Raw genomic sequence first — 14,068 nt, 5'->3', positions numbered from 1 at the left:
TGAACTTAACAATGGAAACAATCGTTTTTGTGAAAAATTGAATTGTATTGTTGACATCAAAACTAAAAATATTGTGTTTCAACTTAACAATACTACCTTAATTTATACTTTAAAATTGCCTCGGAGAAATTTGAATTGTTAGCAGTGACTTAAACAAAAAGTTTTATTTTAACTGACAAATACTATATTATAATTTCAACTTTTTCTATGATTATACTCATTTTGTTACTCTTTTCTTTGTTTCTTACACATTTTAAATTTTTGTGATAAAATAAAAAACTTATAGTTGTTCTGCTTCTGAAAACTGATGAAAACACAAAAAGATGAGCTTCATCAACAATCAAAAATATATACATTTATTTTACAAATTCCATATTATTAGGGTTGCGCCCTTCAGAGAATTAAAAATACAAAATTATCTTCATCAAAGCCGATGCTTTACATCCGGCTTTCGTTGGCAGACCACTATTTCATATTGTTTTACAACACATGGCCTTAGCCCTTTGGTGGGAAAGACTTTGAAACAAAACTTACAATAGTTACTTTTCTCAACAACTGAAATTTAGAATAGTGTGATTAAGAAAAATATGTGAATATTTTCAGATTAATATTGAAATGTACAGGTTTAGAATTTTCTACAGTGAAAAGATTTTGGAACATCAGTATTCAAAAAAGTATGCAAAAGCTAGACGTTAAAAACGTATCCAATGAGCGAGCAAAGCGAGCTTTGGATTGCGAAGCAATCCGAAATGAACTGCGAAGGCAGTTCCGAGGGTTGGCGAGTGCCAGCGAGCAGGGGGCGAAGCCTCCTAGTTTAGTGAAATTAAAAATCCATTATTGAAGAAAAAAAATACTCATTACATTTTTTTTATAATGCAATGAAAAATGTGGTATATTGAGATTGTAAAAAATGATTATAGATTATAATTATGGAAATTGGAGCATTATTTAGTGAAAGTAATAATCCATTATTAATGACAAAAAAATACTCATTAAATTTTTTTTCAATGCGAAACACCTTTTAACAATACTCTTTTTGAAATTTGATTAGTTATCTCTCTATATAAAATTCATAATGACTGCCGACGCAGCCACTTGAGTGTTCAACTAAATGTTACATTTTGTTTTGCTGGGCAAAAACTATAAAACTTAAACTTGAACTTGCTAAAGTGTGTAGGAAAATTTTCACAAAGTGCAATGAGAAATTGAATTAACATCTGATATTTTGCTTGGGAATTATAAACTGTTAAACTCGTCATAAAAAATACCATGATGACCACTATGCAGACTACAAAAATGCAACTATAGAGTTGAAGTAATTTGGTACGCTGAAAAGGATATATTTTCATTAACTTTACGCAATTTTTTTCAGAGATTCTAGTTTGTTTGAAAGTTATAGACATTTTAAGTGCTGTTTTTACGTTTTCTCACTTCTTATTCTGCTTTACGTACACAAAACTTGAATTTACGAAGATATGTAAGTGAAAAAAAAGTATAGGAAGTACAATAAAAAAAAAAAAAAGTTAAATTTCAGCTATCAGTTCGAGAATCTTTGAATGCTAAACACATTGGGAAAAAAATGTTTGTTTGAGCTGTAGCCTGTTCATCATAATCTTCCAACTCACTCTAAACTTGGGTCTACAATTATAGTTCTTAAGGTCTGTTTAGACCATCCAAGTTCTTGGACAAGGATTGATAGAAACTTGTTTTGCTTTGAGCTTGGATCGTGTAAGCGATCATGCAAGAACTTGGTCCAAGTCCTTGGACGATAGTAGAGCATGTTCTACTTTCCATCCAAGTTTTTTCTCTCTTAACCAAACAGCGTCTTAGGTTTTGTGACGTCAACAAGCAGACATCAGATTACGTCATTTTGTTGTCTGTTTTCATATATTTTAGTCCAAAAAAAATTTATCTGTTACGGTTTATCTGTGTTTTTATGATTTTATTTGAATTTATTTAGTACTTTTAAACTTATGTAAGCATTATTTTATAATGTTGAGCAATGCGCATGCACAAGTTTTTCCTTCGACCAATCAGTGACATTCAAGAACTTGGATAGTGTCGACGAATCATCCAATTCCTTGGACAAAGAAATCCCTCCCATTTCTCGGATTCAAGAACTTGGACCGTGTAAACAGGCCTTTAGAGCATCCTACTACAGGAACACAGGTCCTTGGCTGGAATCCTGCTGGCAGCCAATGATCATCTCTCTCACACATTTCTCCCTCCGTATTATCAACTTAGCATATAGGTAGGTATTTCATTATAATAAATCATTTTGAATGTACCTGTTGTAACTTCTTTTCCGTGATAAGCGCAAGGGTTTCCATTTTCAAATGTAGGCTTCTGTGAATTGGAAGTTCTGGAAATATAAAATTGGTACAAAATGTCATAATTAAAACACTTAAAAACCTAATTTCCATTAAATACTTTTAAAAATATCGAATGAAAACATTTCATATAAACTTATGTCCATAATTGACTAATAATTTGAAAAAAAATGATAAAAAATGGAGAAAGAAATGTATGATTTTCTGTCATCTTCTTATGAGACAAAACACAACAGAAAAATTTACGTTGGTGCCTGTTAATTTTGTCCTAAGACTGAGACTCCAGTCTTTTGCAAAGTTGGATTATCAGTAAAATGTTTTTTTTCCCTTTAACTTTTTTTAAGGTTAATAGTGCAACTTGTTGACTAAGTTTGAGAAAACACATTGCTTGGTTTGAGAAAACACATTTCTAAAGCAAAATGCAGTCTATTTATCTCTAAGTTTTTAAATATTTTTAAACAGTAATTCTTCAGGTACTTTGCAATTTTCGGATTCATTTGCCGAACAGAGCAAACAATAGGGCTCTTTCTGTTTTTTAATTGATTTTTCAGGTTATTAGCCAGTTTTGGGACACTTGTCTCTCATTTAATGAATATTGCAAGAAGGTGAATTTTTTTGGAGCACTAGATACATGATATTAACACAATCCATAAGCTGAACACTTGTATGTTTATAAAATAGGAAAGTAGTAAAATGTTTTAAAATATGAAATACTCTCATAATCTGAATTCGATTATATAAAGAAAATATTATTCACAAAATTAGCATAACATTTAATTTGCCTTATGTTAGCAGGCTTGAATCGATTAACGTATTTACGTTTAATATAGCATTCAAATTTTTACTAAGAGTCAATCTTTAATGAACAAGAAAGTAAATTTTTAAATCACACTTATCATTTCAACGGTACTTTTAATAATCTTATCTTACATATCTACTTTGTTGAGATTTTAACTTGAATAAGAAACTCAGTCATCCTTCTATAATAATACTTTTTAATTGAAAAAATTCCTGTTCAAATTATGGTATAAAGTACGGTACTTTGGGTACATTATCGTTATTATCTATTTTTACTGTAAAATATTATACGTAATTTTTACAGTAATATTTATTTAATCAGAGTTATTTATTTAGTGTTTTTACTGCTGCTATTTCAGTAAAAGTTATGGTATATCAAGTTTCCAGTTCTGTAACATGTTTTGATAAAGATGAATTTTATGGTAAAAAAAAACCGGCATCCTGAGTGTCGGTACTATTTACCATAATTTGATTCGGCATTTACACTGACATTTACAGCATTCCTTTTAAGTGATAAGCTGGATTTTCTAATATTATTTATCTTTTAAACCGAAATTTGATTCTATTTTCTTTATCATATTTTAACGATAGGTTGCGTTTTTGAATAATATTTATCTCTTAGCGATGAGTTGGGATTTCTAATCATACTTATCATTTAATAATCTTATAAGTATTTGATTTTCCTATAATCATTAGATACATTAAGAGCATAAAGGTCTTTTAATACACTTTAGTACGTATTTCTCCTAATTATTTATTAAGTACATGTATGATAGTTTAAAATATTTCATAGTTGCATCTCGAAAGCATTTGTTAAAAAACATCTGGGAAAATTACTGCAAAAATCAACGTAACTTAAAGAACTTGGCAATTCTAATAGATAATCATCTTTTCAACATCTTCTTTTTAATTAGATAATTTTGTTTTCTGTGTCTCACTGATCCATTTCAAGAAAGTCAAATTGTAAAGTGACTGCTCTAAACTTAAACAATATAGAGGAACTTTTTTTTCTGTGTTATAAAAAAGAAAATATATTGATACTGGGATACTTCCGTCAGTGATGCCTTCTTTCAGTGACTCCATTACTGCTGCTATTACCATGTGGCATTTCCGAGAAATCGTTGGATAATCTAATAATACTTATCTTCTGGCGATAAGTTGTTTTTTTAAATCATACTTATCACGTAAGAGATAAGTAATAGATTTTCATTTTATATTTAAAAATTAAGCAGGACTCATAACTTTAAGGTTTGTTAATTTATTCATAAAAACGCTGATTATTTTATTTGAACTATTTATTATATTTATGTATGGTTGTATGAAAAAAATTGTGTGTCTATAAAACTCCACAATTTTCCACTCCAGATTTTGCGTTGGTATTTCAATACCAACGCAAAATCTTACATAAAATAAGACAATACAAACAAAATCTTCTTCATCGTCATTGGGTATTCGAAATTTTTTCCTTTAATCGACTCACCGATTTATTTCAAGAAAGTCCAATTTTAAAGCAACTTCTGTAAAATCAAGCTATATATATAGCAGAGAAACATCTTGTTGTGTGTGATAAGGAAGCGAATATTTCTTCTGGGCTACTTCCTTCAGCCACGTACTTACATTCATAGCCGTAGAAGATTCACTCACGTCTTTATTCAGAGCCACCAATTCTTTTCACAAGTGTTCTTGTTGGGAGAAATCGAAACGAATAGTGTAGGAGAATTTATCAGGAAAATTGAGTCAAATATTTCAGGGGGATTTTCGACGGATAAAAATGAGATCACATACTTCGTTTCGAAAGATTTCAGCTGAATTGGAAAAGTGGTAGGTAAAGCTAGGGAGAAGCATAAAGTAGTAGCGCCAAATGCCAAGTAAGAAAAAAGGTCGAATGCCTTTGCAAAAAAAAATGCGCCAAGTGTGTATTTCCCTAGGTATTTCTCTTCTAACTCAACTTCACTTTCGTTTTTGTTACTTTTACTGAACATTCTGAATTTAGAAATATGTTAAAATTTATAGAGAAGGTAAATTAGGTTTGGTTAGTCTTTGAGATTATTTTAAGTATATGCCTAAAGAAAATGGTATACATCGAATTACGTTTAAGAGTTTTCGATGCAGTTTTAAGCGAGATTTAAAACTTTATTTTGTGATATAAGTACTTTAATTTAGTTTCATTTTTGCACAATTTAAGCTGTATAGCTAAAAAAAAAAGATTATTTATATTGAGAAACAAATTTCATGTTGTATTTATACAAATATTTGATCTTGCATAAATCAGGTGAAGGGATTAATTTATAAACTAATTTTGCTCTTTAAGCTGCAGAATTCTTCTGAAATGGCATTTTTGTCGAAATTTACTAGCTTAAAAACGTTATACGTAGCAGAAAGTCATGTAAATGTTGCGACCAACTTCTTGGGGAGTAAGGGTCATCATCTTCATAATAGTTGTTTAGGAAGTTATCATCTTCATAAAAGTTATTTAGAAACCCAATGCCCGGAAATGTCGTAGTACGCCGCTATCTCTTAGTACGCTTCTGAACAGGCCATAATAGGAAAGCGGCCCTAGCTGCGTATGACCACATTTTTGGGCATGGTATCTCAATCAATTTTAATCTCAAAGATGTTCTCTATCTCCCCTAGATGTTTGCTGGCTGTCACATTTTTGTGACACAACTTGCGAAAAGTGTACATTTTCAAAAAAAAAAAAAAAAAAAATAGACAAAAAATGTCATTAAATACTGTAGCTTGGAGAGATGAACTGATTGCATATTAAAAATAACCGATATGAAAATATATAAGATTTGTTTAAAATCATTGAGCAGAAAACAGAAAAAAATGTTACCAAGTGTTATTCCATATCTTTTAAATTATTTCCTTAATAAACCCATTTAATATTCTTTTTTCAATCACAGCAAATATTTTAATACAATATGTATGCACGAGAAATGAGCTGTAAAATACATTAAATATTTGCATTGCCTTCAGATATTTCGAGATCTTTCAACTAATCGTATTCAATTTGCATTTCAAAATAGGTTTCTATGTTTCTGGTCTAACTTTCCTCTAAAATAATTCCTATTGTTCCAATATAGTTTTTGTATTTTCATCGTTAAAATATAAATCTGTGAACCCATTTTGTATCTTAATTTTTACAAGGGTTCTAAAAGCAATAATAAAGAGCAGTGATAATGGCAATCATTATCATAAAATAAAATGATTACGGGTTAATTTTTTTCAAAATTTTGGAATTTAGCTGATTTATTTTACTGATTTTTTTTAAAAACTAAATTTGCTTTTTCATTTTAGGTTTTAGAGTATAATATACTAACATTTACCATCAATGTTTTGTACAAATATATTTTATACAATATTTTGCAAATTTAAGTTGTTAAAAGATTTAAAAGGCATCATATTACTTACTTCTGAATCATTTCGTGTCTAGTTGAAGCCGCTAAAAGAATTTTAAAGTGTTACACAATAATTTAAAATAAAAAAAAACATTTGTAAGCCTAATGAAAGATAATTGCAATACAATTTTATAGTTAAAAGAAAATTGGAAAACGAATCAAATGATTCTGATATCATGCATTAACAAATATGTCTTACGTCAAGTACGTATATTTTATTGATAAATATTTAAATACACGCAGAGAAAAAAATATTGCTAAGACTAACGTAATGCATGGTAACTGCATTTTTGAATAAACAAACATCATTCTGGTAAATTGTATTTCCAAATTAAATAAAGAGTAAAATTTATTTCCTAAATTATGGATTTTCCATAATTTTGAAGATTAAAATATGCGGTTTTAAAACTATTTATTTAGCATTTTGTTTCGTTCATATGCTAACAGTTCACCTGAAAATCTGGTTTACAAGGTTTAAGATTTTATTATCACTCATTTAATAAAAATACAAAACTAAAAGTGAATTTAAGCGAATAAATAGTTTCTATTTTATGCTCTAAGGCATCATGATAAAATTACCAAAGTCTATCACATTATCCAAATCTTTTCGCATATTGTACATACCCTATTTTATTGCTAATTTTATCAAATTCATTACCAAATTGCTTTGGTAAATTACTCAGCATTTTGGTGTTCCCATAGAGCCAGAAGCACGATGAAATTTACCAAATTCTGGTAGTTTTAAGCATCCTTTTTTGTCTATGTACAGTTTTTGAAACAAAGATAAGTCTGATTTAAACTTAAAGATACAATGTCTAAAATCTAGGTAACAAAGACTAGAGAATTTTTTTAACAATATTAAATACTTATTAAAGCTTTGGTTATATAAATTTAAACTTAATGATAAAAACTAATCATGTTATCTCAAAAAAGCAGCATTATTGTGTTTTTGCTTTACCTCAAACTTTCCGTAAATATTTGCAAGTTAAAATTGTAAATTTTTTTACAGATTAAGAAAATAAAGCATGAAAATGTTAATAAAAATAAAATAATACAGTTTCATATAAATTGAAAATTAAGCACTAAAATGCTTTTCTCCGGATAAAACCCTCATTTCCTTATTTTTTTTTAAACTTTATAAAATACTTCTACAATAAAACGAATTAGTGATTTTTTAAAAATAGATATAAAGATTACCTTATATTTTTATATTTTTCTGAAATCACTAAATGAAAGTTGGAAAATAAATAGTTGATGCACAGTAAATTTGGAATTCAGGACAACTTTTAAAGGTTCCTCATACTCAAATCAAATATTTAAGCAAAAATCTGCCATGTGCTTCGTCATAAAAAGTAAAATTTTCAGACAATATATATTCCGGCATTACATTACACAACATATCTCACTGATTACTGAAATGAAATAACAATCAATATCCTTTCAATATTAAAGTTTAACATGTTCCAAAGACTGCATATTGTTATTTACTCCGTAAAACGTGCACATTTTCGCTTTTCGGCAACTATTAACTAAAACATCGATAGTTCATTTCTGAAATTCTTTTTTATTTTAATTCAGCAATTTCAACTTTTTAGACATTTTTCAATTCAGCAATTTTATTTTTATTCAGCAGTTTTGATTAATGAAACATTTCTTAAACGAAAATAGTGTATGGAATAACTTCACTAACAAGATTGTATTTCTTAATTCAAATTAACGACATTTTTTAACAATAAATAAATATGAAATAAAGTAAAGTAAAGTAAAAAAATAAAATAAGTTTTAAAGTAAACTAAGAACTTGAATTTGAGCTGTGTTTAGATTCTATACGATTGAAGCAACTCAGTTAAAAAGTGTTAAAACTGAAGCTTGTTTAATAAAACTATTAGTTGGAAGTAATTGGTGCGAATTTTTCTTCCAACTTAGAACAATTGGGAAATTGTTTTTCAATCCATTTCTTGTGATGTGTGTAGACAGGGTAGTCCATAATCATTGCCATTTTAATTAATATACAGATTCATTGCAAAAACCGAAGTTTGCATATCATGGATTCCCAATTTAATTTAAGGCAAAAATATTATGTCTTTTATAATCTGACTAATAACTATAAATAAAGATGGGATTAAACATTAAAAAACTTTTGATGTCTTGAAAAATTTCGAAGATAATTATGATAATTATCCTTCACATCATGATTACTCTCTGATAAGTCGTGAATTACTTCCTAATTAATTATAAATTACTTTTGGCAATCAAGCAGTTTATGATGTTATTAATACTGCTTCTCATAAATAGTGACTCTTTAATATTCTTTAAAGTATTTCTGCTTTTTTTTAAATATTTAATTTAAAATAATGATAATTATCTCATACATGTGAGTTTTAATTTAATGTCTACAAAATATCAGAATAATAATATTGTGGGTGGTGACTATGGAATTCTGTATAATAGATTAAATTCTAATTAACTAATAAACTATGAATATTTTAGTTTGAAAAAGCAAAGATAAAGTTTAATAAATGCAAATGTATAGGCATACCTTCTCTAGTTGGACTCCTTGCTTTATTCTTAAAAACTGTAACAAGTGCAGCTGCAGCCAGAAGCGCTAATGTTCCAACTGCCGCTAATGAAACCAATAAAACAATTCCAATAATACTCCGGTTCTTTTCCTCTGTTGGTTAAATGAAAATACTTTTAGAATTTTTATTTTCATGCACTTTTTTCTTCGAAAATCATATACCAGATAAAATATAACATCAGAGATAGTTAAACATCTAATTCTAAGCATTTATTATCTACACTATATGTTGAATTTATACAACTTAAATTTCTTTGGAATACTTTAATAACTTTATTTCCAGGGATTAGACTGTCATATATTAAAATGCAATCTTAAAAGTTCGATAAGATCAAAGTAAATATACTAAATAATTTGCACAGGTAAATGCTTTAAGTTAGGAAATCGAGCTCAAAGAGGTACTTTCTATGAAAAAAAACAGCGCTTCTGGATTTTGACCCTTAAAATGAAATAATTAGTAGCAATTTGGGAAATATGGTACTAAAATTTTTACAAGAGAATGTTCAGAAGTTACCCTTAGGGGCACCCTTAACGTTAATTTTATTTTTTGTGTATTTCATCACATTCCTCTCAAATTATTTAAGCAAATAACTAACTTTTGAATACAGTTGTAAACCTGGTTTATTCAAAGATAATTTTATGCGAACGTTATTTTTTTATTTTAATTTATCAATGGTTAAAAAATCTCAATTCAAATAGGAGTGAATTTGTACATAATTTAAAACGACAAAATTTGACAAAATGAAAAGAATCAGTCGACAAGTTCATAAAAAATACAGCTTCTTTAATATGAAGAAATTCGTAAAAAAGGGAAATTAATATTAAGGAGACGAAATTTTTGACTGCATGTCTGACGAAACTTAAAAAATCATATTTAGCAGATTACGGCTGCCTTAGAAAAATAAATTTATAATTTATTTACAGAATGTACATTTTTAGCCTGATTTTATACTTTAAAATATCGTCCTTAAAAATGTATTAGCATTTTTAAATTGAACCTCAGAAGGAGACAAAAAAATAATTAGATCAAAAGTTATTACGATGTTTCTTTTTTTTAAATTTTATGAGGCTGTACATTACAAAAAATTAAAAATATTTGTCCTGAATTACTTTTAAGCTAATAATTAATTTTTACGTACTAAAATACAGTCCCCTGAATGTAAAGAATCTAACTTGCTAGGTATTTACTACAACGATTGAAATCTATGAAAATATAAACTATTAATTACACAAGCAATTTCAGGTGCCGAATGTCATTTAAGTTTTACTTTTCTAATTATAAATCTTTTTCAAAACATCTTACCTATTTGCATAGCTGTGGAATAAAGAGTTGCGGCTGTTAGCACCACTGTGGAACTTCTTCCTTTATTGTTCGATGAATAAATAGCAATAACAAATGCTGTTCCGGCTGGTAAGTTTCTCACTGTGAAATTCGGACTTTCATACTGGGTGATATTAGCAAGCAACAGTTCTTTCCTCATACTGTAGACTTCTAAATGGAAAGTCTGTTTCATTCCTCCATCATCTCCCACTTCGCACAAAAATGATAATGAGTTAAAAGTTTGATTCATTATGGAACAGTTCTGCAGTGATTCTGGAGGACCTAGAAGCAATAATGATATTTATGTATTTTGCCTTTTTGAAATCAATATTATTTTGATATTAACCTTTTAACAGTCATGCCCGATTTCCGTCGGAAAAAGGTATGTTTATTCAGAGAAAGTACGTTTTTGTACCTTATTTCGTAACTTAAAATATCGTCTGCAAAAATTAAAAAGCACATTTGAGGTCTCCTCCCTATGTCATTAAAATTGAGAGTCAGAACGTGAAGATCCGATCAATTAATCAAAATATACTCAAAGTGATCCGTTTTTATTGAGCACTGTACATGCACTAATAGAATTAGCAATTTGAAAAGTACATAATTCACTGCCTACCCCAAAATAGCTTATAGCTTTAAAATTTTGTTCAAATAAAAAAACGATAATTATTCGTGAAGAGCAAATTTTTTTTCTCTTGGAAACAAGAATTACTTAACTTACTTGTAAATTTGAAATAGCTATTTCATCAAGTTTGCCATAATATCTGAAAGCAAATATTTTTCTTTCATCCCTCGGGAATTTTTTTAAAAGTCTATGTAAATTAACTGAAATTGTAAGAAGTTTTTCATCATCTATCAAATGTTTTTTTCTTTTATTTTCAAGACAAATTTGACGCATTACCTTTGAAATAAGTTGCGTTTATTTTTAACCCAAACTATTTTATTCTGCTTTCGCGTCGAAAATGAATATATTAAAGAATTTAAATATTCTCGGACGTCAATAAATCATTTTCAAAATTATAACTTCAAATAGGTAAAACAAATATGCCAATTTTACGCGTAATTTCCCGACGGTATATCAAACATTTCCTGAAGACTCTAAAGACAATTTATCTCAGCTTGTCTTTTGCGGTTTAGGAAATTTTCATAAGCATATTTTTGCAAACATGAGAATTAGTCTTCTTTTAAGATTAAAAAAACAGTGTTTTAACAGGCGATATGGTTTTTTTATAGAACAATTTTAAACAGTACAAGCGTTCATTTTTTAAATGATCATAGTTCTATAGTTTTGATGCAAAAAACTCTTTTAAAATCTTTATTTAAGTGTTTAGAATTCCTCTCTATAACACTTCATAGAATCTTAAAGACTATATAAAATGACAAAATTTTCAGTGGCATCCTATTCTCTGACATGTATTTATTCCTGAATAGACGTTAGGGATGCTTAATTAGCTATGGTAATATTGTCTGTCATACTAGCTACCCTATATACAAGTATAGGTTTCGTGACAATGTTTTTTTATGCCTCCCTCCTGAAATGGAAAATATCCGCTTTAAAATAGATGTAATTGTAATTTCAAAAAACAACTACGGTACTCCTTCTCTTCGGAAGGCCGCAGTAAGAAATCTGAAATTTAGGCTTTCATCTTGAGCTATTAATTTATTGAGAGGGCATAATTTTTTTAATTGTTGCCTAGGTTGAAAAATTGTTTTAGTTTCTTATGCAGTCTTCTCCACATATTAGCAAAAACAAATAGGGCTGTTGCGTCACTGTAGGTGATTTTTTTAAGTCTTCCGAAAAAAAAATTGTAATAATAACCAATGGAACTTACACTTGCACAATAATTGATTTTAGACAAAAGGTCTATTCTTTCTTTGTTGAGCATTTTTAAGTATTCGTAACATTGCTGATTTTGGTAAAACAAAAACCAAAAAAGAGTAATGATTGAGAAGTTTAACTCACCAAACTGACTTCACATGCTTACAAACTTAACTTATTTTTTAAGCTCTGATTGTCAAAATTTACCATAATCAAACTTTTTCCTACGAATTGACCTTTAATTCTCTTTTTTTCGTTCAATTTTATAAGTTTTTCTTTTTGATGACATTACATAAGTTCAACTAACATAGGAAACCAAAGTTAAATAATTCATACAAACATGCAATAAAACTAAATTTTTTATTGATCAGAGCAGCAAATTAGCAAATTATTCCCATTCTAAAATATTAACCGACAGTCTGTGAAAAATGTTTCTAAAATGTGTTCTGAAATGTGTAGCGCATAAATCTGTAGTTTGAGGAAGATTTAAAGTAGACAATTAGGTCCATCGCTTTTTTGAGAGTATATTCAGTGTGCAAAAAAAAAATGAAGCAGTCTGGGAAATATTGCTCCAATAGTTCGGAGGATGTTCCAAAGTTTGGACCCTCTAATGCAATTTTAATTTTTGCGCATTTTGTCTCATCTAGAGAAATTTTTAAGGACATTGAAAAATGTTAGCACGCAATTATAATATAGCTTTAAGGCCGGGATAGCCAGGTTGGTTGGCCACTGGGTCCATGTCCAATAGTTCGTGGGTTCGATCCCAGCCCGCCGAATACTCCCCGTGTAGTAAATTTTGACTGATGCACGTTAAATCTGTGGAGTCGCTAAGTCCCTCAGTCTTCTGAATTGGTTCAAAATTACAAAACTACGGAGTTGAACATTAGTAATCGTAAACCCAAAATTGGGTCAGCTGTTCAACGACGGATATATAAAAAAAATCTTAGCTTTAACTAAAATGAAAACCTCAACAACTCTATTGAAATTAACTCCTCATTATCTCAAAGCAACAATTTTTTTAAATAAAATAGTATTAGAGTCACTTTATATGTGGTATAAAAATTATTTGTTTATGATTCTAAATAAGTTTTTTTCATCAAATAATCTAATAATTTAAATGCTAAATTTAATTAGTATTAAAAGCAATTTTTACATTTGTTTAAATCAGTAACCAAAAATATAAATATATATAAGTAAAAAGAAATATAAATATAAAAATACCATAATAAGGCACAATAAAATATTTATTATATTTCTTGTTAGTTAATGTAATAAAAAGTACAGTTTAAATTGCTAATTCGCTTGCCACGTAATTTAAAAAAACAAAATTATAATCGTATTAACACATCGACAGTTCTAGTTAGCGTTGTCGTGTTGAATGCTGAATCCCTTGTAAATTTTTATTTAGTCACAATATATTTAATATCAAAGAATATTTTTACTTGATTTATTTTCTAAACAGCTTATTTCATTTCACCTCTAGCTTTTGCCCCAGAAAACAAAAACATAGATTAAATTCAATAGATCGTGTGGATTGTAAAGGATCGAGATTATTTAAATATAGAGATAAACGGATTTTAAGAAGTTATCTTACAATATATCGAGAATGACATAATTTGCAATGAATCCGAAATATATAAAGCATGCGTTTCATCATTTAATTTCCCAACAATGGATTCTATGTATAGTTCGGCAACTATTAAATCGCAATTATGACAATAGCAATGATGAATATGATATACTTCTGACAGAATATTATCTATGCCGACATTTATTTTAACACAATTACATCAAGATGATTTTCAACAATACTATATATAT

At 28.5% G+C, this 14,068-nt stretch overlaps 1 protein-coding gene across 1 annotated transcript in view; it reads right to left on the bottom strand.

Moving 5' to 3' along the window:
* LOC107454994 (nephrin) overlaps positions 1–14,068 on the bottom strand; it is a 40,116-nt gene that overhangs the window by 9,040 nt on the left and 17,008 nt on the right. The window contains exons 9-12 of the mRNA XM_071186039.1: positions 10,411–10,710; positions 9,069–9,200; positions 6,543–6,573; positions 2,289–2,362 (exon numbers count right to left, since the gene is read on the bottom strand). Coding sequence (XP_071042140.1) covers positions 2,289–2,362; positions 6,543–6,573; positions 9,069–9,200; positions 10,411–10,710 — 537 coding nt within the window. The remainder of the gene's footprint in view (positions 1–2,288; positions 2,363–6,542; positions 6,574–9,068; positions 9,201–10,410; positions 10,711–14,068) is intronic.

This window comes from Parasteatoda tepidariorum, chromosome 1 (assembly GCF_043381705.1).
Source record: "Parasteatoda tepidariorum isolate YZ-2023 chromosome 1, CAS_Ptep_4.0, whole genome shotgun sequence".
In the NCBI taxonomy this organism is placed as follows: Eukaryota; Metazoa; Arthropoda; class Arachnida; order Araneae; family Theridiidae; genus Parasteatoda; species Parasteatoda tepidariorum.
This window is presented reverse-complemented; position numbering and strand designations above follow the sequence as displayed.